Source organism: Anser cygnoides, chromosome 2, assembly GCF_040182565.1.
Source record: "Anser cygnoides isolate HZ-2024a breed goose chromosome 2, Taihu_goose_T2T_genome, whole genome shotgun sequence".
NCBI classification, from domain to species: domain Eukaryota; kingdom Metazoa; phylum Chordata; class Aves; order Anseriformes; family Anatidae; genus Anser; species Anser cygnoides.
The window spans coordinates 129,346,914-129,374,720 of record NC_089874.1 but is presented as its reverse complement, the minus strand read 5'-3'; the positions used below and the strand labels follow the sequence as shown (position 1 = coordinate 129,374,720).

General features: G+C 42.0%; 1 protein-coding gene across 1 annotated transcript; it reads left to right on the top strand.

Moving 5' to 3' along the window:
* The first annotated feature begins 16,420 nt into the window (after positions 1-16,420).
* MSC (musculin) lies at positions 16,421-18,779 on the top strand. The gene is made up of 2 exons (XM_013172541.3): positions 16,421-17,070; positions 17,728-18,779. Exons 1-2 carry the CDS (start codon positions 16,552-16,554, stop codon positions 17,812-17,814), a joined length of 606 nt encoding a protein of 201 aa, XP_013027995.2. The 5' UTR covers positions 16,421-16,551; the 3' UTR covers positions 17,815-18,779.
* Positions 18,780-27,807: the final 9,028 nt, after the last annotated feature.

The following is a 27,807-nucleotide window of genomic DNA, read 5'->3' as shown; positions in this document are numbered from 1 at the left end:
CTGAAATAAAAGGTCAGCATACAATCTGGCAGACACAAACTCTATTAGAAAATCATTGGCTTTATATTGATCTTTTCAAGAAACAGAGGCAATGACAGAGACAACAATGTCCTATCAGGGAACATGTTTTTGCTGATACTGTTCAATTAACCTTTACCACGATTAATTACTGCAACAGCTGTCAATCAGCTCAGTCACAGAACCTAAGTGTATCTCTTTCATCTTTATGATAAACACTTTATTGTAATTTGAAACACGATGTCATTTCCCTACCAACCATAACTGCTATCAGTCCCAATGACAATAATGCTGGATTTTGTGATTTTCTTTAGGTTACACATGAAAAAGACAAAATCTGAGGTAGGTCCTGAGGATGAAATGCTAAAAAAAAATCACAATTCTCAGCAGAAAATCAACAAAATAATTTTATAAATTATTTACATGCTGTTATTCAACAGCTGAATGTGCATGCTTATTGGCAATAACAGGACTTGCAAAGTTAGGTACTGCACTGAATAACTGCTAGTATTGTTTAAGCCACCATTATGGGTGAAATAAATCAATGAATACACATTCAGTTTGTGCATGTGCAAGACAGAGTGAGTGATCATCATGAAAGGAGAAAGCATAACAGATTGAAAACACAAGCCTGATGGAAATTACACAGATTTCTTGTCACCTTCTTTTTAAGGTACTATCTAAAAAGCAGTGGTGTCTGAATTATTGGGAATTTGAAATTCACTAATCAATTTTTTAGTGCAAGATTAGAAACAACTGCTGTTCCCACATATACACCTGTTGGCGTAGAATCCAGTTTGCTAACCTAGAGATACCTGACCATTGTAAAAGTATAGACACATGTGAACGTGGGGAAATACAACCCCAGGGACACCTATTGGACTCTTGAAAGTGTTAGGTAACATCAAGAACCTGGTCAAGACTGAAAATAATGATGATGATAATAATAATAATAATATATTTAAGTACTTGTCCAAATTGGAAATAGTAATAATAATTGTTTGGTAGCGGAGATGAAAATAGAAGAAAAAAAATGATGATACCAGACTGAGAAACTGTCTGCACCACTCTTAATAAACAGTCACACAAGAACATGGGAAGTGAGTGCGCTCCCAGATCTGCCTCATGTCTATAGGACTGCCAGGTGGACAGCCTGTAAATCTGAATGCAGAAGATGAAGATGGTCACACAAGCTGTCAAGCCTAGATATATGAGACACTTCAAATGCTTTTCCCAATTTTCTGTCCAGACAATGGGATATTTAGAGAGGTTTCAGGATGCTCCTCAAAATATTCTTCCAAGCAGTTGGGACAAGCAATCCAGGATTCCTGGTGAAGCCAGGATGAGCCAAGGATTTATTTAACTGAGAAAAGAAAAACATGGCAGGCTTTGTACCTTTGGTTTGTCATTTTAATTCGGTGTTTTGTACTATTTCATTCTAATCTACTAAGATAAGATGTTGTGTGTTGAGAAGTGTTGTCTGTGTCATTGCAAACCTTTGTTCATGACAAAACGTTTTGAAAAATAAGTCTGCTGGGGTCCAAACCAGGTCATGAAATCACAATGACAAACAGAGGTGCATATGTCAAAGTGGCTTTAGAAAGCTTTCTTCTCAGCCAAGTTCAATGCACAGATATACTGCCAAAAAAGGAGATCCATCTCCACAAGGAAAGCTGCATCAATTTCAAAGACATTACTTACCCCAAGGATATATCAGAGTCCTGTATAAATGTAGCAACTTCTGCTTGGATTTCCTCAAGAGCTGCTTTGGGTGTCCATACTGGCTGGACCTAACATAGGAAATTGATTTCTGGCAAGCCATTTGTTTTAACCACAGCTATATGGCCAAGCCAAGTTAAATGTAAATTTTTCCGATCCAACAAATCATTTTTTAATTTTGAAATAACGGGAGGAATATTCATCTTATGAAACTGATGGAGGTGAGGAGAAATATTGACTTCTGAGTCCCTCATTTGTTTAGACCACACAAACGCAAATGTATTTTACAGCTGTTCAATCACAGCTTTCTGTATCTCATATTTCAGATTCAATATAATCAATTTCATAAAATTATATCTGGTGGAATGTATTAATTTCTTCCAGAACTTACATTGTAGACTTTAATCAATAGATCACAGAATCACAGAATCACAGAATTGAAGGGGTTGGAAGGGACCTCGCAAGATCATCGGGTCCAACCCCCCTGCCAAAGCAGGCTCCTTAGAGCAGGCTGCCAAGGTAGGCATCCAGACATGCCTTGAATATCTCCAGAGAGGGAGACTCCACAGCCTCCCTGGGCAGCCTGTTCCAGTGCTCCATCACCCTCACCATGAAGAAGATCTTTCGCATGCTGTTGCGGAACTTCCTGTGCTCTATCTTGTGGCCATTGCCCCTTGTCCTATCCCCACAAACCACTGAAAAGAGGTTGGCCAAATCCCTCTGTCTCCCACACCTCAGGTATTTATACACATTATTAAGATCCCCTCTCAGTCTTCTCCAGGCTGAACAGACCCAGGTCTCGCAGCCTTTCCTCATAGGGAAGATGCTTCAGGCCCCGTATCATCTTTTTGGCCCTCCATTGGACTCCTTCCAGGAGATCCCTGTCTTTTTTGTACTGGGGAGCCCAGAACTGGACACAGTACTCCAGGTGAGGCCTGACCAGGGTGGAGTAGAGGGGGAGGATCACCTCCCTTGACCTGCTGGCCACGCTGCTTTTAATGCACGCCAGGATCCCATTGGCCCTCTTAGCCACAAGGGCACACTACCAGCTCATGTTCAACCTGTGGTCCACTAGGACCCGCAGGTCCTTCTCTTCAGAGCTCCTCTCCAGCTGGTCGTCCCACAGCCTGTACTGATACATCCGGTTGTTCCTTCCCAGGTGCAGGACTCTACACTTGCTCTTATTAAACCTCATTTGGTTTATTCCTGCCCATCTCTCCAGCTGGTCCAGGTCTCGCTGAATGGCAGCACAACCTAGATAACTATTACTAGGACATCAACTACATCTAGGGCAGATCTATATAAGTGGTACTTATTTTGTGCTTTCAGTAAAGAAGTTGAACACCAAGAGAAAATGGGGAAAGTGGGTGGTCATAGAGTACAACACTGTTAAGGTACTTTTTATAGCTGAAGTTCCCTTAGGGGAGTATTCTTTTAATTTTTATCCCAGGAAGCAATGGAAATGTATTTATTCAAGTCACCTTTCACGTCTGGTCCATCTTTCAAGAAGATTTCATGATTTAATATTATTGCTTTTACTGTTTAATGATAGCATAAATCTTTTTTTTGCTTCCCCATTCCCCACACCCATAAATTATACACTATGCCTACATTTGTCCGTTCTTTGGTTGATCAGTTGGGTTGGATGGGAATTTTATTGAGTCTACGATGCCTGAGCAGATTTGTGAGGGTAAGTTCTTTATAAGAAAAGTGCACCCAGCAGAGATACAGGAATTAACTACAGAAAAAGGCAGCATTAGACATTCTCTTGTCCTTCAATATCTCCCTCTTCTTCCCCTCAAATATAATTTTTCTATTTTTCTATTAGTACCTCAGTACCAGAGATTTTTTGTTTCTGGTTTCATTTACTCTGGTAGTTGCTTCTTGTAAATGATCCTTATGAAAAAATATTGAAGAAATAAAAAGGTGAGAAATTAGCATCAGTTTGCTACACTGACTAGCATTCTGTAGTAGTGACTTCTGAAATCTCATCTCTCAATCTGAATGAGATCTGTGGACTTCTTTTCAGGACTCTATGAAAGATGACTACAAAAAGGAAGTTCAGCCATGTGTTGTCTCCAATGATTGTAGAGAAGGTTCCACAACTCTTCATTCCGCATTCACTCCTTTTCTCCTGAATTGCCATGGCAGTCTCCTAAATCTTTTTAAGAAATCTTTTCATAGGACTGCAGAGGTCTGCAAATTTAACACTGTCACCCAAATGGCTTTTGCTCAAGAATTAGCAATTACTTCTGAAGACAAATTTTCCCCTTAGATCAACAAAAAATGTCCTGTAAACATCTTTGATGGAGATCTAACTGCAGTAAAGCAAGCTGTGAGAAGAACCTTTGTTTTCTGGCAGTTGTATTTTGGTTTGGTTTGGTTTGGTTTGGCATGGTTTGGTTTGGTTTGGTTTGGTTTGGTTTGGTTTGGTTTGGTTTGGTTTGGTTTGGTTTGGTTTGGTTTGATTTGTTCAGTATGGTCTTCTTCCAGGTTTGGGAGCCAGTGGTTACCTTAAGTCACAGAATTATCTCTGATTCCAGCTCCAGAGCATCCAATAAAAGGGAGCAATGCAAAATCAGGGGGCTTCTTCTCAAAAAGTTGTGGTCAGGGACTTTTTTAGGTTTTGCAATACAAAGCCCTAGCTATTAAAAACCAGAAGACAGATGAAATAGATTATCTTTGCTCCTTCCTAAAAACAAAAATATTTTTTGACTTTAGCAAAGTCAAAAATATTTTTAGTTCATAGACAGAAAATAATTAGAAATAGATTTTTTCCTGCAAAACAGAAACAATCCATATAAATGATCCTCTATCCACACTAAAGGACTTGGATCTCAGTGTGTGATCCATGAATTGCAAAGCATGGAAAGCTCAGACAGTGACAGAAAACTTACTCCTACCTGCAGGGACAGACATGTTGATGGCAACACTGTGTGAAGAGGCAGCCAAGCAGCCTGGGCCTCTCAGAGAGTGCTGTTGCTTGCCAAGCTCAAGGAATGGCTGAAGGTGTTCAGAATGAACTTAGAGCCAGAATGAAGAATAGTAACTACTTGCCTTGTTTCTAGATGAGTCTACAGGAGTATGTTTATTTCATTTATTCCAGCTTACTTTCGTATGAGAAATACAGATTTGAAAGAAAGCAGTTGGAATATTTTTGGTCCTGATATCCCTTGACAGTCTATGCAAAGGAGAGGTACTTATTATAGAATATGTGTGGTTGATAGTTTCCTACAAGAAAATTGAATTAGTTGTGTAAATGAATAAAGATTTGTATATACTATAAATAATCAGCATCAGGAAGCTTTCACGTTCCCATTGTATAGAAAAGTACTTGATTCAGAAGTAGACTTTTCTTCTTCAACTTCTCTATAAACAATAAGCTGCCTAGATAACAGAGTACAAGGATTTACTGTTTTCATATTTTCTCTTCATTTGGCAATCTCTGCAACAACACCAGCAAAGTACTTCACTGTTTGATTGATGACACTAAAGTCTTCGCAAAGAAATTTCAATTATGTGTGTCTTCAGGAGCAGAAAACTGATAAACTAAATCCTTGAAATCTGTTGTTTAGAAACAAGGGGTCAGTAGAAGACAACAAAAAGAGTAAAGTAAATGAATGTTTATTAAATTAAAATAAAACCATTCACAGAAAACTGCAGTCCTGTTTTCAACAGTGAAGGAAAATGAGTAGTCATTTCAATGATGGAGGGCAAATCCTCTATTCATACAGAAACTTCTTGGCTGATACCAGCTAAAATGGAAAAAAGGATTAGGCAAATTAAAGCATATAGACTTTCCATGTGTTTTCAGAGCCAAGATATAAACTCTGTTTAGGGAAAATACAGTTTTTAAACAGCGTATGGAGTAATTTCCTGTTATAGCCACTATAGGAAAATTATTGACACTGACAGTGATCATGAAACTCTGTTCTGGGTCACTGTCTTTGATTGTAGTGTGAATTGCTAGAATTTGCTTTCAGGGCATCGTATCCTTCTTGAAAAGTTAGGGAAATCCAGAAGTGGAGGTAGTTATAATGCCAAGCCAGGCACACAGTGCTATCATGTCTTGCTTTTCAGATGGCACAAAATGTACGCTGCAAAGTTTGGTGTGAACCTAAGGGATTATAGCCTACATTCATCTAAGTTCACAGTTTGAATAAGGACTCAGCAATCAGCTTTCAGTCCATCTTCTGTCCAGTGCTTGACGTGACAAACTCAGTGTATCAATCCCACCCAACTCTACTGCATATTCATGGAAATTATCACACACAGGATTTACGACATATACCCAGTGCAGACAGCACAGTCCACCCTCACTGAAAATATGATTTATTGTGTTCTGAAGTAGCCTGAGTCTCCTATAAACTATAATCTACCCTTACTCTACTCCTAAATTAATGAAAGTGATTGGTGACCCTCTGTATTTAATTAGGCCTTGCTGCAGAACATTGGGATAGTAAAAGTGTACATGAATTCCAAAGTCAACTCATGGAAGAAAAATTATCAAGGTCCATTACACTTAACGACAAAATATCTGTCTCAGGAAATTATCAAAACTCAAATTATTGGGTGTTGAGAGAGTATTTTGAGGCATATCACAATATTCTTGCCTTTTACTTACATTTTTCTAGACACTTTTAGCCACTAAGACAGAACTGGATTAAATGGGCTTTAGGACCCAATATCATTATTCTTTCTTCTTAAATTCATGTTTGATGTGCTTAAAAACAAGAGCTCCCCTATTCCTGAATACTTCATCTTTCCTGAATTTATCTTTAAAAAGATATTATCAATAAAGATGAGTACTATGTCTGCCTGGAAAAGGCAGTCAATGATGTTTTGTTCAGACAATATTTTTCAGCATAGCAAGGAACAGGAGAGGAACCTAAAGAAGCACAAAAGTCAAAGGTGTTTTTATGTGTTTTTTTTTATATGATTGTTTATTAATATTTTATAAATATTAGTATCATTGTTATTATCATCATTATGTAAGTATTGATTTTATAGCATGTTCTACCGCCATATTGATGTTCATGACAGAGTTCTAGAGACACAAAGGACATCTCTTGAAGGTTTCTGTCATTCAATTGAAATACGTGCTACAAAGTCTAAGCTCTCACTGATCTTTTGCCTCTGTTAAAAGTCAAAGTTCTCCTAAAAAGAATGGTATTTCTAACTATGTTTCACTTCCTGTTCAAGTCCTGTGCCTGCTTCTGTCGGAGTGTTCCTGAGCTTTGTTATCTTATTCATCCATAGAAGTCAAGAGGAGACAAAAGAAAAAACAAAAAAGCAAACAAAAAAAATAGATGCATTTTTTCTCAGATAACTGCACAAAGAAAGAAATAGATGTCAGTGCACTGTTTCAGTGTGCTGCCTGGTGAATGCTTCCTGCATTGTGACATCTCAATGTGATAAATTTAACACATGACATTATGACCTATAAACCTAATAGTAACTCCTACCATCCACTCCTAGTTAGATGGATTGTGATACCAAACATTTAGGTTGTTGGGATTAGGAGAAATGAACTGCATCCTAAACAGGATTTATGCTGATTTATGTACATTTAAAATGCTACACATATCTATGAACAGAGGCATGAGCTGTGTATCTCAAGTAAGTGCTAATCTTGAGGTAAATATTGGTAGAATATACCCCTTGAATCATCCTACCATTTTATGAGCATAACGATTTACATAAATCTTGTAAAGGATTGGTCTTGTGGATCTTGGACATGACCTTATTCTGCTCACTGCCATTGGATTTGCTACAGACAGATGCCAACTATACATTATTATTATTTTTCAGATGTATCATGAAACCAAAGAGTAAGTTGTAATTTCCATATTCTTGAATATGTTCCCTCTGGATAGTTTTTTTTTTAATATGTATTTTTTCACTGGAAAGCTTACCCATTTTCACCTGAAGTGACTACTTCCAATTTCAGAAGCACTTAAGAAATGGTTATTGTGGTCATCATCTGTCTTAACTTACATCTTAGTTTAGCATCAATAGAATCTTAGCTTACTAGACTGTTCAAGTTTTTCTAGTAAAATTGAACTGTTGTTTCACTGAAAGGTCTCAGAAGGTGTGTTTGGACCTTCTTTTCAGTGTTTCTACTCATGCTGAGGATACAGGAGTTGATCAACATTAATGTACAACTGATATATTTTTATACAAACTAATACATAATCCATCCAAGTTCTTCCCTTTGTGTTATCATATCTATTTCATAATATTACAAGTTTTTCAAATACTAATAACAATCTTTTGGTGCTACACAAATCTCTGCAACATTTGCATCTATAAGCTGCCTCTGTTTAGATGAATGCTTCAGAAAGACTACTGTTAAGCTTTTCTTCCTGAAGTTATAAGCAATACCAATACCTTCCTGTTTCTTCCTCATATGCCCTTTTAGCTAAGAAAGTTGATCATTTGGATATTGCATTTGGCTTGTCTCTCTGCAGTGTGATACATAACAGCAGTCTTGGATATTACTGTTATATCTTTAAATGTCTGTTAGTTGTTCTGTTTGTTCTTTTCTGTTTCGTTGGAATGAGAAAACCAGATTTTTTACCAGATTGTGACATCACAGATTTTTAAAAAGCCTCTTTTTCACCCACAAAGATGTTCAGTGCTTGAAAGAATGATTTTATGCACCTGTAGATTTTTTATTACCTACATTCTACTACAAGTCTCAAAATCTGATGAACTCACTGAACCCAGTGAACATTCCACCAAGAAGAGCAATAAACTATCTTCTGTATCCATGCCCTACCAATTCCCCATAGAGCTGGAGTTACTCATCTTTCACCTTATTCTTTCATTTTTATAAATAGCAGCCAAATCATGCAGCCCTTATTTTATATTGGGTCTGTATATCAAGTGCTCATGAAAGCAGAATGCACAGCAGTAAGATAGGACAGCTCCAGCCAAAGCACTAAGTTAAATTTCAGGCAGTTCTCTCTATCTTCAGAGCCTTTTACAAGCTTACAGACATAATGTGCACATTAACATAGGAGCATTCTCAAAAAGGCAGAAGCATTTTGTCTTTACTTTTGGAAGTAGTCTTGTGTAATAGTCTTTGACTCTTACTCATTAAGCAGCTGTGGAATTTCTCCAAGAACAATGAACACCCTGCTCCTAGACTCAGTAAACTTGATAAAGAAGACACTCAAAAATGGCTAAATCAAGAAATATGACTTTCCCTGCTTCAAGGTTAGATAATTTCCATATTTTAAGCACTTAGTTATTCTAGGACTTTCTGGTTTTCTTGGGAAGAGTACCAGTTCACCAGTTCACCTTTCCTTATTCAACCAACATTCTGAAGATTAATGTGTTTATCACAGGTTCAAACTATCTTAATCATTTTGCTTTAGAGACCTTAATAAAAGAACTTAATAAAAGAAGGCTTTTCAGAGGCCATCTTGAAGTTGGTAGATTGGATAGCTTATCATAATTTTAAGAAACATAGGGCAAATGCTTTATATATCTCATTTCTGCCTTCTATTTAAAGTTTGTTCAAAATAAATGTAGAATTTGATTAATTTGGTTAGGAAAACTTTTATGCCAAAATTAAACAAGAAACTTATACCAATGTCCATATAAATGGACTTCTCGTCTTCTTTGATTTATCTGCAGATGCATTTAAAGCTGCTAATTAAGTTGTTAGACTTAATCATGAGTGTATGAAAATTCAGATCCCTGAGATTGTTAAAAGTTTGGGTCAGGACAGAGAAAAAAAAAAAAAATTGTTGTCTCTCCATTGGTATTAGCTTGAAACAGGAAACAAATCAGTTTCAGCCAAAATTGTAATTTGAATCAGATCATATTATGATTGTCTGCTGAAAGGTATGTGTGTTCAAGAGTTTCAGAGACCAAGAAGAATGCAAAGATAAACTCATAAAACTTATAATTGCTCTTTGCATGAGACTTCTAGCAAAGTTTTTCTAATTTAATTGTGAGAAGAGTATTATTTTTCTGGTTTTACTTGGAAAACTGGGGCATTGATTGTATGATAAGTAGAAGACCATGCTCTAGAATAGATGTATCAGCTGCATTTCCTCCTATATAACCAATCAGCTTTATTTCTGCTGACTGCATTATTGCTTTGTATAGACTATACATGCATTTGCTCTATATGTATAGAGACCAAAGAGCATCAACACTTTCCATAACAATCAAAACAGTTTTCTGGGGGCATTATTTCCAGATGAGCAGGTTGCACTAACTTCTGCCTTGTCCATCACACTGTCATTACCCTTCCTGCTCCACTAGCAGTGGAGCACTGACAGTGTGTAAGGTGTTCTCCTCCAGGACCTTGTAACATACACTATGGTCCTGATTCATGAGACCAAAACAACAGCTTACTATTTTTGGCATCTTGACATCTGATGAGAAAAGCAATATTGAACCAGCTGCCTCGTGGTCAGGCAGAATCACAGAATCACAGAATCACAGGCAATGCAATCACAGCCTGAAAAAAAAAAAAAAAAAAAAAAAAAAAGGTAAGAGTAATACCAGTAAAGTAACAACAGTCAAGGTAATTCAACTTTAAATGTGTTTTTCTACAACTTTCTTAGGTTGGAAAGGATGTTGAAGATCACCTAACTCCAACCCCCCTAATGTCCTTCGTCAAGTTCTCTTTTTTTCTTTTTTTTTTTTCAGAATTAGACCAAAATTAATTTTACGTATTTTGGTGAGAATATTTCCTATTTTAAACGGGAGTCCACAGAAAAAGACCTAGACATTGGAAATCATGTTTTCAATTTGAATCACTGTGTCAGCTCCATTAAAATTGATGGATCTGCAACTTCTTGTTCTAGTTGATGACCTTGCTCAGTTCTGTTGTCATTTGTCTTTTAAGAAGCATACTTTTGAAGCATACAAGGTTTGCCACTAATATTGCAACAATAGTGCTCTGAATTTTTTTATAATTCTACAGAAGTTGTTATATGATGCGTACGGGTTTCCTTTTCTAGCACCTTGTCAAGAACCGTGTTATAAATAGAATATCTGTTTTGTTTAGCAAAATCCAGATAAGTCCAGATGCATTTTCTTTTCCAACTGCTGAGCCAGAGAAATCTACTATGAAAGAAAGAAAGATGTCATTTCTAATCCTGGTTTATGCATGATAATTAATTACTAACATAATTCAAACTCAGTGCCTCTGGCAAAATATGAAAAGGTTTATGGACAAAAGCTTGACCTCACCTACACATGCTATGAACAACGAAGCATCAAAGAAGGTAGAGTTTAAAAGTCTGGAGAATAGAAAGAGATCTCAGTTTCTCAGTGTCATTGGTTTAAGAGCTGATATTCTGCTAATAGAGATGTTCTGCAGGATTAAATCGCCTGGGACCTCTCTCCTACAAATCTGATCATCATTATATGAAATCTGATAAAAAGGAGATTTGCTCCTGGAGATAGAAGTGAAAGACAGCAGCTCTCTTTAAGGGTTCACTATTTGAGTTCTCATTATGACAGGCACGTCTACAAAACTTTATTACACTGCTGTTCATAATAGATGGCACCAGACATCCATCCTCTTTTTAAGGTATTATTCCTTTTCCTAGGCAATAAAACAAAATGCCATGTACATTAAAATGGCCTCAACCAAAACATAAAAAACTAAAAAGGTAAGCAAGCCACAAAGCAACTTGCAAAAGAATTTAACTACAGCCATCAAGAAGTATCTGCAAGGAGTATATTTTAAGATGGTTACAGGAAGCAGCCTGTGAGACTCTGGAACATTTTAGCTACTTAAAATTTAAAGCACTACTGCAGTAATGAAGTGTTTTCAGATGTCGGAGTACTTTGTTGAAGTACTGTGCAAAGAACAAAAATTTCTGGTTTAATAGTGTGTAGGATATGGAAACAGTATTCAGAAAGTGGGAAAATTGGTGTTAAAACCTTGTAGCAGAATTCTTAACCTAAAAGTTTAAGTTCTTCCTTTTTACGTGCAGACATACCTATATATGTCAAGATCACATGCTGGAATAACCATGTCTACTACATCAGAAAAATTAGCATGTCATCTGTCATATGTTTCCAATCCAGAATTAACCCAGTAGTGGGAGACATGGTGTCTTGAAACTTTACTGATTTAAAATCTAGGCTCATTGCAAACCTACCAATTCAAATAGCTGAAAATATTGCATATGCAATATACTATGAAGGGGAACAGAGCACAGCCAGAGTGATGCTGTCAGTTGTAAGGGAAAGAGCATCTATCCCGACATGGCTTGTGCTTGTTCAGAGACTGAGCGCTGATGAGGTAAGGTGTTGCAAGATGCTGACCTGCCTGTTTGCCAAGTGTTCAAGAGCATGTGACTTCCATGGAGAATTTGTTCCTTAGAGAAAATGAGGAATAATCTTACTGAACACGAAGCTGCTGTGACTGCAATCTGCTTGTGAGAAGTGTGGTCTTTGCAGCTCTCCCTCTGTTCAGCTAGGGATGATAAGCTGGAGCACTGGATGACTTTCATTCCGGACATCTCTGGGCTGTCCCTTTCCCCCTGCTGACCACGAAGCTGTCTCTCCAGCCCTGTGCCCCCTCTGAGAGCCCCCACTGCCTTTCCTAGCGGTTCCTAGGGAAGCCGCACTCCTCCGTCTGCTCTGCTGTAGCCCAGCCAAAGTGAGGGAGTGTGGTGGAGCGTTCAAGTATAATGAAGTGCTGTGGTGGTGTTATCTCTCCCCATCTCTTCCGTCTTGCTCTGGTGGGCTTCCCTCTCAGAGTGAAACACAAGGAGGAGAGTAACATAGCGTTTCCTCCTGCCTGATGTTTGCTTGTTATTCCAGCTAATTTGCTCCAAAAGAAGAAATAAACTGCACTTTAAACTGTGCCATTAATTCTGGTGCTATTAGGCCAACTGCATATCTCCAGGCAACCTTTAAAAAATAGAATTAGGGAAAAATCCGTCTTTCTCTTTTTTAATTAAAAGAAATCCCCATCTCCCCCTCCTCAGCTCCCCCCACCGTCGGCTGATTGACAAAGTGAGCAGAATCCGTGTTCTCACACCAGCGGGTATCTATTACATGAGAACTTTCTTCTGGCGCCAGGAGGTATTTAGAGACTTTGCCTGGCTATTCCGCAGGGAAAACCATGCTGAAAGTTGGGGATACCTGAGCAAAAGTGAACGCCGTCCCGTCGTCCTTCTGCTCTGGACGTGGCGGGGAAGGGGGGAAGGAGGCAGGATAGGGCAGCGGGGAGGATGCTCCCGCCCTGTGCTGCGGGGCGGGATCGGTGAGCAGCCCCGTGGCCTTTATCCCACACTTTGGTGCCCTTTTCCCCCCGGCCCCGCGGGGCTGCTGCTGGGAGGCGCGGAGGGGGTTGCGGAGCCCGGTGCGGAGCCCCGGTCCGCAGCTCGCCACCGGGGGGGCACGAGGATGTTCCCGGTGGCGAGGGTGGCAACCGATGGGCAAATAAATTCTAGTATATATATATATATATATATATTTTTCTCTTCCAGAGCTTCATCTATCCTCTGTCTGTTTTATTTGACCTTTTTTTTTTTCCTTTTATTTTCCCCCCTTTTTTTTTCCTTTTTTTTTTTCCTGTTTTTTCTTGTTTTTGTGAAGTGGCAGTACGAAAGAGCATCCTTCAGTGCTGCCCGGACCCGTGCCAGGCTTCTGGATAAGAACCAGGTGGGGGAGTGAAGGTCACGGCACATTTCTCCCTTTTCTAGGTGCTTTTACCAAAGGATCTGAGCCCCGCAAAGGTGTACTTGCTGCAGGTGGCATTTAAAAAAAGTTAGAATCCATCCACCTGCTGTGCCTACAGGACCAGCGATGCCGAGCATCCCTCCGTGGCAGAAGCCCCATATGCCTTTCACGCAGCCTGGATGCCTGTTGTGGACGCTTGTGGATAGATCAGGACTGAGATGTTTGCCAGACGCTGTCCTCCTCCCCTCCAGACATCCTGCCTTTCTCACCACGGCGAGAAGCAGAATAAAAATGCCCTTGTTACAGTGAGGTCTTTCCGAAAGTGTGAGTGCACTTTAGGTGGGAGCGAAGTGACTCGGTAACTCTGCCGAGTTCGATGAAAGGACAAATGCCAAAGGAAAGCCTTATTTAAAGCACTTTATCGATAACACATCTCCCTCCTCCACCCTGCTTTGTCGCTGCCAACACCCCAGAGAACGAATACAAAAGACACGGGGCTTTTAGCAGTTCCCCCTCCTATCCTCAGAGATAACCTGGCTTTTACGGACTTGGCCTCTGCATTTTTTTTCCCTCTCTCTCTTTTTCGTCTTGCTGTAATTTTATTTTAGGAAATAAATAAATAAATAAATAAAAGGTCTGTACCTCTTCTGCCCCATCCCAGCTACGCGCCGGGTATGCTCCCCATGCCTGTCCTCGGCTGCAGCACGAAACAGCCCTAGTTGCTGCCCAGAGAGGAGCCCAGCTTCGTGGACTCCTCTTCACTTGGGCGTGTTGCTTTTTTTCCCTTCTGGGAAAGTGTGAAAAAAATCACTCCCTTCCAGCACCCCCCCTAAATCAAGGGAGTCTCCACAGCAGGGAGAAGATGACTTTGGTGACCGCAGGGTCAATAACGGGGGCTGAGCTCCCCAAGGAAGGCCCTTTCTGCTGCTTCTGCCACCCAGGAGCTGCTCCGGCTGCTGCTCCTCGCACTCCACCCGCAGGCTGGGCTTTGCAGCCCCGGCACCGCAAACCCTGCGATGCTGCCCTCGGTCGGACCTCGGTTTACCTTGTAAAGGAGACAAGGGGCTGCACCTGATAACGGGCGTAAAACTGCCCCGATATGCAGAGATATTTTCCCTCCTAGGCACACGGAGAGGATAAAGTGGACAAATGGGAGCATGAGGTAATGCCCCGGTCCCATCAAAGACTTGAAAGTGATCCTGAATCCTGAAAGCGATACCTTGATCAGGGTGGCAGAAATTAAAGGAATTTGATGAATCTGAGTCAGCTCCGCTCAGCTTTCATTGGGTGTAAATCCGAACGCGGGTCTCACTCTAGATTTACTCCTTTCTCGAACGCGGGTCTCACTTCAGATTTACTCCCTTCTAATTCCCATTCTAATTCTCTTCTAATTCTAATTCCCAGAAACCAAAAAGCAGGCAAAGACTGCCCGAGAATGGGGCTACTCCCCCTGCCTCCCCCCCAGCCCCAATCCCGACATTAAGCGAGACGAAGTATCCATTACGCGTCACTTTTAATCCTCCAAGGAAGAGGTAAACGGGCAAGGTGAGGTTTGCCATTGTGGCTTTTAAGGCTGGGTACCATTTTCTCCTTTGTTTAAAGAAATTCAGCACTTTCTCCCATTAATCTTTAGCAGGGAAAGCGTTCAGCCCGCACCTGTATAAACAACCCAGATGGGGGGGGTTGGGAAGTAAACCTATATCTCTTCCCCTGCAGTATCTTTATATATATATATATTTACACGGATAATGTAGGCTAACTGGGGAGGCAGAGAAAAAAAAAAAAAAAAACAAAGTCCAGCGTGCTTCCCTTCCACCGTACAGCCTGTGGGACCCGGCGAGAGCATCTCGGTGTCAGCCGGAGTTCAAGAGCTCCAGTTGCAAGCCCAGCCGCGTGTTCCGGGGGTTCAGGCAACGTCAAGTTTCCCTTGCAGAGGTTGCTCTTAACCCCGTCCCCGGAGTGGATCCGGCCCCAGAGGGAGAAAGCGAGATTTACACAGATTTAAGCGGCCCTGGGAAGTGCCCGGGGCTGGCGGGCAGGGAGCTGCTGCCCGGCGCTGGGCGAAAACCCTGCCGGCGCTGCCAGGAAAGTTGGGCGGCAGCAGCGGGGAAGGTTCCACTTGCTGGGGAGGGAGATGCAAGGGAAAAAACCGGGAGCAAAATTTCGGGAGCAGATCTTTCCACCTGTTGTAGTCATTAGATTCTTTTCTATCCCGCGAGCTGGAACCGGTACTCTGCTTAACTGTATGCAGGCAGGGCCGGGAAGGCCAGAGAGCAAGCAAATGTCCGTTATTCACCCGGGGAAGAAGGTTTTTTTGGGGTGTGGGAGGGATGCACGCCGGGGGTCCCTAATGCACGTCTCTGTTGGATTTGCCTATCGGCACTTCCAGCGGGCGCTGGGTCTCTCTCTCTGCAGCCGACTCTCTAAGAGCTGTACCTCAGGACTTTTTTTAGAGCAAACCGCGAACGGCTCAGAAAGCTGCCTCTTTTGCTCCGGGACACACAGAGCCGCACACAGCCCCGTGGGTTTTGGTTAATTGCCCCCAGCCAGGCGGAGCTCTCAGACGCGTTGCACCCGCAAGGGGATTCCCTGCAGCTTCCCCCCAGGTTCCCGACACTACCAAAGCGCGGTGCGCACGTTCCCAGCGACATTTCCCCCCAACCCAAAAAAAAAAAAAAAAAAAAAAAAGGCAACCCCATCCCTGACGGCCCCGGCCCCCCCTGGCTGTAGGGACCCCCCCGGGGGGCAATGTGCGGTTCCGCGGGGCGAGGAGCGGGCTCCACTCCACCCCGAGGACCGAGCCTTTCCTCGCCGTGCCTCCCCCGGAGCCTCCCAGTGCCCCCCGCCTCCCCCCGGCCTGCGGGGCCGGCCCCCCCTCGGGGCAGCGCGCAGCTCTACGCGGGGCAGCGCGGAGAAGGCGCCGCCCCCGGCCGGCTCCTACCCCCTCCTCCTGCCCCCCCCCAAAGCCCGCGGCTCCCTCCCCTCGGCCCGGCGGCCGCTTCGCCCCGCGGCCAGCCGCTATATAGGGCCGGCAAGGGGCGCATCCCCCCCTCCGCGCCCAGCCCCCCCGCAGCCCCTGTCCGCGGCGGGGCCGCCCCCTGCCTCCCTCCCGGCTCGCTGAGCGCCTCCCGCCGCCCTCCCGGGCCGATGTCCGCGGGCTCCGGGAGCGAGGCGGAGGAGCTGCCCGGGATGGAGCTGCGGGGGTTGCAGCTGGGCTACCCGCAGCCCCCCGGCAAGCGGCAGCCCCGCGGCGAGCTGTACCCCTCGGGGGACAACTCGTCGGCGGCGGAGGAGGAGGAGGAGGAGGAGGAAGAGGAGGAGGAGGAGGAGGACGGCGAGGGCAGCTGCACGGCGGGCAGCGGCTGCAAGAGGAAGCGGGCGAGGGGCGGCGGCCCCGGGGGCAAGAAGGCGCCGTCGGGGCCTCGGGGGCCGCCGGCCGAGGGGAAGCAGTCGCAGCGCAACGCGGCCAACGCGAGGGAGCGGGCGAGGATGCGGGTGCTGAGCAAGGCGTTTTCCAGGCTCAAGACCAGCCTGCCCTGGGTGCCGCCCGACACCAAGCTCTCCAAGCTGGACACGCTGCGCTTGGCGTCCAGCTACATCGCCCACCTCCGGCAGCTCCTGCAGGAGGACCGCTACGAGAACGGCTACGTCCACCCCGTCAACCTGGTATGGCATCGGGGGGCTCGGATGGGAGGAGGGGGGACAGAGCCGGTAGCCCTCCGGCGGTGCCAGCCGTCGAGGAAAACGCGCAGACCCCCGGCGACCCTCGGCCAGGGGCGAGCCGGGGCCGGTTTGGGGCTGGGGGGCGGCGGGCGAGTGTGCTCCGGGCTGTCGGGGCAAGGAATCCCAACGAAACAAATTCCTCGGGTATTAGGCAAGTTTAGCGTCCCGAAAAGGAGCAACTCGCTCCGAGCTGGCTCGGAGCACGGACGAGCCGTCCTTAAGTCCTCGGCACGAAGCGAAATGCCCGCTGCTTGCCGAAGGGCTGCTCCACTGGTTGGGTTTGAAGAGTTCCTAGGCCTTTTATTTATAAAACCATGCAAACAGTTGTAAATGTTGCACATTTGATGGGAACAATTTGTTGCTGACCGTAGCAGCGCTGTTGTGGAGCGTTTAATTTCAATGAAGAACTTCATTAAAATATTTGTTAGAGGAACGTGGCGCTCTCTGCGCTTCCCACAGGGACGAAAACATGATGACGTGGTTGCGACAGAACCACACTTAGACATCTATCACTAATAAGGCTCCAGTTTCATACTGGGATAAACTTTCTAATATGAAATCCTTTTTTTTTCTTTTTTTTTCCTTTTTTTTTCCTTACAGACTTGGCCATTTGTGGTTTCAGGAAGACCTGACACTGACACCAAAGAAGTTTCTACTGCCAGCAGATTATGTGGAACTACCGCTTAGTCAAAGTAATATTTTTTTTTCGATGTTGTTGACCTTTTTTTACGGGCTGGATGTTTTTAAGAGCTATGATTTATTGACTCAAGACTAGAAGATGGTGACCAAAACCCACCTCTAACAGTGTTAAATCGGTGTCTCCCATCATTCCTTTCCCTTAGAGCTCTGAGGGAAGTGTATATAAAGCAGTAAAGAAGGGAGACATTGGAAATTAGAGTTTTCATGAACTGGCTGCAGCAGCTGAAGTCTGAGATTTGGAAAAGCCCTTCTTTGGCTTCACCATTCTTACCACTGCCTGAGGACCTGTTGTTCTGAGGCTGTTAAACTAATGCAAGAGGAATATAATGATATAGAATTAACAGCATGGACCAAAATACAATTCTACAAACTAACCCCAAACAGTGTTATTTGTATTCTAAAGCAAAGCAGTATTTTAGAGTAGCTTTGAAACTCAGATTTATAATATATTTTGATGGCTTCTGTATTCACGAATCTGGTTTACTGCAACTATGCAATAAGTTTAGTTATACTTTTTGTCTTTTTAACCAGAGTCTTCTTAAAGATGTGTAAATAGCTAAATTCTGCATTTAGACTACCATCCACAGGAATTAAACTGATTCCTTTGGTTATGTCTTGAAGTGCCACATGTAAGAATGTGGGGCTGTCCCCAAAATGCGGCAGTTTCTGTGCCTTAATTTGGAAGAGGAATTCTGTTTACTGTAAGGCCAGGGTGCATGTGTTGTAAAGAATGATCTTGTATGAATGCTGCAAAAGAGCAAGAATTTGCAATATTTTAAACATTTTTCCTGTACTGTTATGCTTATCTTTGAAAAGTTTACCCTCAAAGGAGTTCTAGTGACATTTCTTCACTAATTCAAATGCTGTAATAAAAGGAGGATGCCATCAAATAAGTTGCAAATGTAAATAACTTTATTTTTTTATAAATTACATTAAAAGCTTGGTTACAATGACTTACTGGTACTGTGATAGTGTGTGGCTGCATCGATGTTGGACCGTCTTTGCAATGTAGATTCTTGAAACCTGTTTTCATAAACATGCCCTTCTCTTCCTTATATCTTGAGAGCAGGTGCATCTCCAGCAACAGTCAGATAAGGACATTTTCATCCCAAACTATTCACATAAGGTACAGTACTATGTCAATCAGCAGGGAAAATCACATTTTAACAATTTATGCATTTTATTGTTATAATCTTTTCTTTGAATCAGGAAAATAAATAAATGTAGATTAAGAAATTGATTTAGTAATTTGTTCTGCTTCACATCATGAAATATAGTGTAATAGCTCCTTTTGCTGATCTCTCGTTTTACCTTTTCATCAGTAGCCTGTTCTGTTTTTATTTGTATTTTTGGGGCGGGATAATCAGCTGGGTTTTCCTAGTTGGAAGCAGTCTTTTCCTGTTTTAACATTAAATCTCCTGATATAAGATTTTCTTTTGCTCCAAGTATTTTCTCAAGGGTTAATTCACAATCAGGAAAAAGGGTGAACTGCTTTAGAGAAGAACGTGCCTCCTCTTCTTAATATAAGTAGCCAGGACGGGTAGGCTTTTGCTTAACAAGGACTAGTTTAACCTGGTTTCTTGTCAGGTCATCCTGTATTGTGGTTTTCTATTTTCAGATACTGCATAGAAGCCCAGGACTGGGCTTTGGTAGTATCTTTCAAGTATATGAACTGCAGATTATTTTTTTTATTATTTTTATTTTTTTTCCTGTGAAGTGTTCAGTCCATGACCACTGAACAACAAAATGAAGGCTTCATCCAGGATCTGCTGAAATTGTTTTCTTCTGTGATTTAAGGGCAAGCTGTACTGAGACCATCATTTAATTTATCTTCCAGTTTTACCTAGACAAAGATTGTGAAGGAAGGGGGCTATCCTAATTTGTTGGTATGTAACTGAAGGGAGAATCTTGTCTAGAAAACCATATATAAAGAAAACAATATAAACAAATCATTCAACAATATAAGAAAATAATATAAATCAAAAAGGAAGTCATAAGGTATAAGAAAACTCAACCAATGTTTATCTGAACCCTAGAGAAAAGATTATTCAGCAATTTAACTAAGGTGCCACTTGAGATAATCTGAGTCGTGATACTTAGCTGTTTTTGGCCTTGATCCCAGCTGTAATTGGTTAATGACTGCAGGAGATCAGAAAAACAAGGAAAGCATGGAGAACTTTAAACAGTGTAGAAAGCTCCATGTGAAATGTTGGAAAAAACGTTCAGGGTAAATTCCCAAATATGAAGTAGCTGTATAAAGTAAAAACAGTAGGTCAAAATCAGGGGTGAGGAGTGTGACACTAAGGAAAACATATTATTGCTTCCATCCATGCATCATACTACATGCTCTCAAATACTATTTTTTTTCCAGCTATATAGTATATAAAAATAGTTTCCTCATAAAACAATGAATGCAGTTGCTGTGTTTGTTGCCATAACAGCCGCATGTATGTGATGGCAGTGCCTCACTGGACTATCACTAATTTTAGAATAGAAGCATAAAATGGTCACAGTTCAGGTCAAAATCAGCTTTTAGATAGTGAATATTATATAAACAACTCTCAATTCTTTTATAGAGATACATGTATTACTGTATACTTATTTATCTTACTATGGCAGTTAGGTATGTTTGCATTTCTGCCAAGAAATTTTCCTAACAAGGACTGATTCTGATATTTCAAATTATTAAATTTAATCCTTGGCTTAATAAATATTCTTTGTAAAAAGTAAAATAATCTTTCTTGTCTCTCAGTGAGAGGCATTATATGATTAGGAAAAAGTGAAGTGAACAGGCTCCTTATAGATTTGTCGTGAGATGAAGGCTGCTGGCTTGCCCAGGGAAGTGCCAGGCAGGCCATGTGTTCTGGCACTCCTCACCTATAAAGACACACAAAAATACATGCACACATTTTTTTAACTCATGAACAGCTGAAATTTGGATCTGTGCTTTATATAAACAAGGTGACCACAGCATTCTGAAGTACGCTTTTTAAGCATGAATTGATTCCATACGAAGATAGTACGTTTTGGCCCTTTTTATTATTATTATATTAAGTTTTTGCCAACCTGACACAGTAAATTCATTTCATTTTAAAAGTCTTTTTCTTTTTGTTTGACCGGGTATGAGCTATATAGCTGGATGAAGGGGAGACTTAAAATGAAAAACCACCTTTTATATCTGCAGTCCACAAACAAGGCAGGTAAGAAATACATACATTTTTACGACATTTGCCAAGTATGAATTTGATGATTGCTTTGTTACATTAATGACATCTTTGTTCCTTGGCACAAGGTACAAGGTGAGCCCATCTTGATTCCATAAAGGTATACAAATTTTGCTAAAGCTGTTTTAAAAATAAAATGCCCAATCATCTGCAATCTATACTCAACTGAGACCTGCTTCATGTGAAATCTAAAAGGCAGAATACCTACACTGACTTTCCTCTCAGACAGTCCATATACAAGGAGGAACATTTATCTCCCAAAAGTACTTACATGACTTTAAACTTATATAAATGTTGTGTGGAATTTTGTTTTGTCTCTACTTTATGTGGGACTCTGACAGAGCAGATCATTAGCCAGAAGGCTCACGTCTCCAACATGAAACCATTCCTTTCCAATACATGTGTTTGCTTACACAAGGAAAATACATCTCCCAATGTTATTAATTCTGATCTGAGCAAAAGAAACATAGCTTGCATTTAAGACATACCTAAGCCATACCTTTCCCATGTAATAACTTTATACACACACTATTTTCAAAACTCTCAGATATGTTAGGGATTTGGAATAAAATTTCAGTTTTCTCAGTTCAGTAAAGGTGACTGTTTTAGAAGAATGGCTGCCACAGGGGTCTCCCTGTTGAAAGAGGGAGTTGTAGAAATTCATTTTAGGATCTCACTAACTACCAAAAAGTCACTTGGTCTTTCTTCATTGGCTGTAGAAGGACTCTAAAGTGACCAGCTGGATGATTCAGATGAATATTTAATGTTTCCATTAACAGTCCAACACTGTGTAGGATAAATCCAGGTTTAAATGACTGAACTTCTTATGAGCCAAGTGAGATAAAAAGAAGGAAGAATTAGGATTCGAAGCTACCCACCAATACAAACTTACAGTAACCTTATATTATAAGCAAGTAATACTTATATTATTTGAATGAAATAACATGGAAAGATATCCGTTCTCCTGGAGAGTAGTCACTTCCTGCACAAGTGGATAATTCTATATAATAACACATTTGGGTCTGGTGTGGCAGCACAGATTTTCACCAATGCTAATTAATGGCAGTTATGTTTAAGAATTACGCTCCATCACTGGGTAGTGTTTACCACACTCCACTCCAGCTGAGAGATTTTTACCCTTCTGTGCAGAGAGGATGGATGCTGGTGGCACTCAATGCACACTGTGGGGAATTTGAATCCTTGGGTAATGGTCATTTTGACAACTGAAGCTAACAATTTCAGAAGGACTGTTATTTAGGAATCTGCACCCCATTTTCAAGTGTCTGAAATATTTGGGAAGGTAAATCTGACTCCCAAAAAGATTTTCTTTCCAAAGTTTAAGCAGATATTTAAGCAACTGAGCTTAAATATTTTCATACCGGGAATTTGAAAATGGGTGTATGGTCATAAATGATTTGTGTGTTTTTGAGAAATATATCCATTTAATCATGTTCTTATTATGTACATTGGTATTTTTAATATATTCTGACAAGTGCTCATTGGGATCAGTTGCTGCATTATGCGGAGTCGTGCTTCCACAGTGCAGGCTGGTTAGGACTCAGGTACTGAGAAGAAATAGGTCTCTGTAACTTCCTTGGTTCTGAACACCTCCTAAATTAGTAAAAAATTAATAATTTTAAAAGTACTTTATTTGGAATACAGCACATAAGAATCCCTCTAGAGTTAAAATTCTTAGAAAAGTTAAGACAGCTAAAAAGATTCACGTAGGACCTATTCAACAAGGCAGGCAAAACTGAGAAAACCCTGTGGCTGATGAATCACTCCTATAAAGCTGGGATGCTGGCAGTCTGATAGGGTCTGGGAAAAGAAACATGTCGTGACAGTATTAGAAGAACTATAATTAACATTGACGATGTGATTGGAATTTAGCAAGCAAGGCAAATCACCTGATCTACTTACGCTGGTGGAAGTGTTAAAAGGAATTCAAAGTTCCAGTGTTAAAAAGACTTCAGACTGTTACAAGAAAAGTGCTCCAGGCAACAGGCGGAGCTGCAAGTTTGAAGATATAAACAGACACAAACCCAACCCAAGCAAACAGATTGCTCAGCATCTGGAACAAAAAGTTGCAAGAACAGCAAAGGATTGCATCACTTTGTAGGATTTTACAAAGGCCAGCGTAGTGAACACAGACAGCGAGTACACAGGAGATGGACAACAGCTTTAGCTTATAGGAATAAGATAAATGGGCAGAAATCCTGAAAACAAATGTATCAGTTTCAATTTTAATTCCAATTTGTTGTTATGGAAGAAGCAACAGCATTAACATTGTAAATCCCACAGTCAGTGAAAGGCAAAATTCAGGATTTACTAGAATGTACCTTTCATGCTTGGGGTGAAGTTAAGAAGGAAATATAGTATAAATATTCACAGAAAATCTAGGCTGTTTGTTACAGCACAAGGAACTACTGTATTCCTTGAATATAAGCAGTGTGGAGTTCAAAGTAGTTCATGTCCTTAGTATCATCACGAGGGCATGTTGTTTAGGGGAAAAGGAGACCAAAGTGAAACAAGTCTTTTGCAACAAGGAGCTGAAAGATCCCAGTTGTCCTGTGATTCATTTATTCAGGGAAGTCCCTCTTGCCCTCTGAAGAAGGCTGAAGAGGAGCAGGGTAGGTCAATGTTCTGGGAAGCTTCAAGAATGCAGATAACTGCCAGAAGACATACAGTCTGTGGTCATTACGGGGAAAACCAAAACAAACCCACTCTTTTCTCCTGTAGAGGCATGAAATCTCACCCTCAAAATGAACGCGTACATTAAATGTTTTCCACCACGTAAAAGGGAGGCCTTAGAAAGATGGTTAATGCCAAACCTTTTAACCTGCTTTATATATCAGTGGTACTCTGGCATGCATATGGTCTGGACCTGTCTGGGTCTTTGAGAGACTGTGGACAGGGGACGCTAATGAGAGATATGTTGCTGTTTACTGGAAGGCAATTTGGTAGGTCCAGTCCTGAGGAAATGTGTTATATTCCTGGATGTGACATTTTCATGTGGGTATGCTTGAGATTTGCAAGGCCTGTCAGGACACCTTTGTAGGTGATTTAACAAGATTTAACAAGGCCATCTCTTTCTGTGCAGATAATTCTCTGTGGCTATCCAACCCTTAAATCATAGTTAGGTTTCATCATAGGAGGAACACATATCATATCTGTTTGGGTTGTGCCTCATTCTTGCAGTGTTTCACAGGAAACAGAGTAAAATTTGCAGTATTTGGGGGATGACTGGGCAGATGACATTTTGACATGGGGAAAAAATGAAATAAAATAAAACAGAGAAAATTGAACAATTTTCTGGATTAAAGCTAAGCTGCCATATTGGCAAAGTTCTGTGCATAACAACTGGAGAGAGCTAAGAAACCAAAATGTACAGGTAGACCACAATAAGGATTAACTGCACAGGAATAAATTTGGCCCCATCAAAAATGACAAAGTCAGATGATACATGGAGATATATATATACAATTTAGCTGTCTCAACCTCTGTAAAGATATTCAGATTACAAGTCTAATAGTTAAAGGCATGACAGTGATGTTAATGAAGCATTAACAGACAAAGCTAAAAGGAAACAGCAAGGTCACAAAAGAACTGCAAACTCTCTTAAAAGAAGGGCCTGAGTTGTCTTATATTGGCTAAGACATAATGGTGTGTCATACATATGCTTTGAAGATTATTCCTCAAGCCATTAATCATAACAAAACACTTGTAAGCACAGGACCTGCTACCAATCTATTTCTCATCGTAACCTGGTTTGTGGTGCTTGCTCATTCTGTGATACAGCCCAGAACAGTTCCTTTACCTCTGGGAACTATAATTTCTGACTTCTTTTCCTCTCTTTATATTCTGCCTGAATCTGTGATGCAAATTATGTCATAAACACCTTGTTCATCAAGCTTCAAAAATACGAAAAAGTATTTCCCCCTTCTAGACTAGATATAGCCCTGATATGGATGGAACAGCTGTGCAGATAAAACCAATTATGCTTTTTGCCCTCCCGCACTGTAGGTAAAAGCACACCCCTCTCCTCTGTAAACTGCACATACACTTTTCTAGTATTATTTGAGGATATCCTGAGTTTGTAAGAGAGCAGTAGTTATCATAAACTACCACCACTGGTATAGCCATTACTTTGATGACCACTTCAGGTTTTGGAAGAGATGCCAAAGACTTGACTGACACTTCAGCAGCTCCATTGCCACATTCTCTTGACACTCAGCTCTGTGCAAAGGTAGTCCCTACAGCTAGACTCATTCTGAATTGAAACACGGTATTCACATATTCACTTTATGGTTGTACCTTAGCCTAGGCTAAATCTGCCCTGTGGCAATGGTGCCAGTAAAAATAATAAGTAGTAATAATAATAACAACAATAATAATACTAAAAGTGTGGTGCCAGGGAGCATTCCAGGGCACAGCAACTTCAGTATCTATTTTTAAATTGTTGGAAAGGTCCCTACATGGCTTATGGTTTTGGTATGGGACACGTGCCATTCTTCCAAACAATGCCAAGACATGGTTCGTGAGTCAGCAATGGGTAGGGATGATTCACAATATACAGTTTACATGAAGTCATCTTATTCTTGAGACTGAGAACGCATAGACATGAGTAGTATGAACAAAAGCTGCCTCAAGACATGTGGTTTCAAAGCCAGAGGACAGTCTCGGATCAAAAGTACAGTACTTCAGGCTACATAGTAGTTTAGACATTAGCTGTGTACTGGCTGAAGTCTCTAGTTCACAGCATTTTCTGTGTTTTACATTTGTTTCAGATTAGCCTGTAAAATTTCTAGTCAGAAACCACACTTCCCTTCACTGCGTTTCTAGCACAAAGAAGTCTTACAGCTGATCAGGACGTTAACTAACATCAGAAGCAAAATGAATGAAAATCCTAACATTAATTTGAAGATCCTACTGCTGATGATGAATAGGTAAGTGATTAAAGGTTTTATCTCTGGCCCTCTTGCAATAATATATGTCTCAGTGTGCAAGACACAGTGGCAAGATACATGGTAGCAGTGGATTGAAAGAAGACAGATCAGTATTTCTCTCCACAGCATAACACTGATATGTCACTGTACACAAAGCATCAAAGCAATGTAACAACCCCAGTGTCCAGTTTCAGGTTTTCAGTGTCTATCTCAATAAATAAAAGCTATTTTAAATTTCTCAAATATGCAATCTTTTGCAATCCCACAAAAGCTCTTCCCTTGTGCCTTTAACTCTGAATTACCACGTGGGCTTGGGGACTAAGAGCCTCGGGTGGCCTCCAGGAGCTGTGGCCGGCACAGGCATTGGTGCTGCCCCACCAAGACACATGGCTGTAGTTGGCCGGCTCTGCTCTCATGCTGCCTCTTCCCAGATGCTCCCGGGGAAGGACTGCAGTGCTACAGGCTTGGGGGAGAGTGGCTGGAAAGTTGTGCAGATGAAAAGGATCTTGTGGTGCTGATTGATGAACATGAGCCAGCAGTGTGCCCAGGTGGCCAAGAAGGCCAACGGCATCCTGGCTTGTATCAGGAATAGTGTAGCCAGCAGGACCAGGAAGGTGATTGTCCCAATACACTCTGCTCTGGTGAGGCCACACCTCGAGTACCGTGTTCAGCTTTGGGCCCCTCACTACAAGGACATCAAGGCCCTGGAGCATGTCCAGAGAAGGGCTACAAAACTGGTGAAGGGCCTGGAACACAAGTCCCATGAAGAGCAGCTGAGGGAACTGGGGTTTAGTCTGGAGAAGAGAAGGCTCAGGGGAGACCTTATTGCTCTCTACAAACTTCCTGAAAGGAAGTTGTGGGGAGCTGGGGTTCAGCCTCTTCTTGCAGAAAACTAGTGATAGGACTAGAGAGAATGGCCTCAAGTTGGGCCAGGGGAGGTTCAGGTTGGAAATGAGGAGACATTTCTTCTCAGAAAGAGCAGTCAGGCATTGGAACGGGTTGCCCAGGGAGGTGGTGGAGTCCCTGTCCCTGGGGGTGTTGAAGGAGAGGTTGGACCTGGTGCTTAGGGACATTGTTTAGTGGGTGACATTGGTAGTAGGTGGATGGTTGGACCAGCTGATCTTGGAGGTCTTTTCCAACCTTAATGATTCTGTGATTCTATGATTGGCAGCTGGGGGGGGTGGGGGTGGGGAGATATGAAAGGAAGAAATTTAGGTGGAAAAAAGGGAAAACGGCCTTTGTGCAGAGGCCGTGGGTGCCTTTGAAAGGTCTAGGATAGGTTGGGCCTCTTAGGAAACATTTGGAAGGAACTTGGGATGGGAGGCGTGCACCCACCCCGCCAGGTAGTTGTATTTAAATACGACTGTGGAAAGCACTAACAACAATTTAGTTACTCGTGCTTATTCACGAACTTCTAAGAACGACTTTTTTTTTTAATAAAGAAATATCAGCATGAAATGAGTCCTCCGCTTGGTCTGTGCATCCCTGTTGCAAGGCGTTCGTCAGCAGGAGGCTTTTTAAGGCTTTTTGAGAGCGTCCCTTCCTCCTCCCCAGCCCGAGCAGGCGGCTCCCCCGCTCCCGTCACCCGTCGCCTCTGCCTCAGCCACCGGCGTGACAGACGAGGCTGTGCGGGCCCCTACTGCCCCCTTCCTCCCCCTCCGTGAACTCCACTCTCCGCCAGGCCGTTCGGCGGCGGGACAGCGTCCCACCTGCCGCGGCACGGGAAAAAAGCGCTGCCCAGGACGGCTTAACCGGGGCGGAAAGGGGCGTGTAGTGGCCGCCGGGGCAGCCCCGCCTCATGCGTCCCGCAG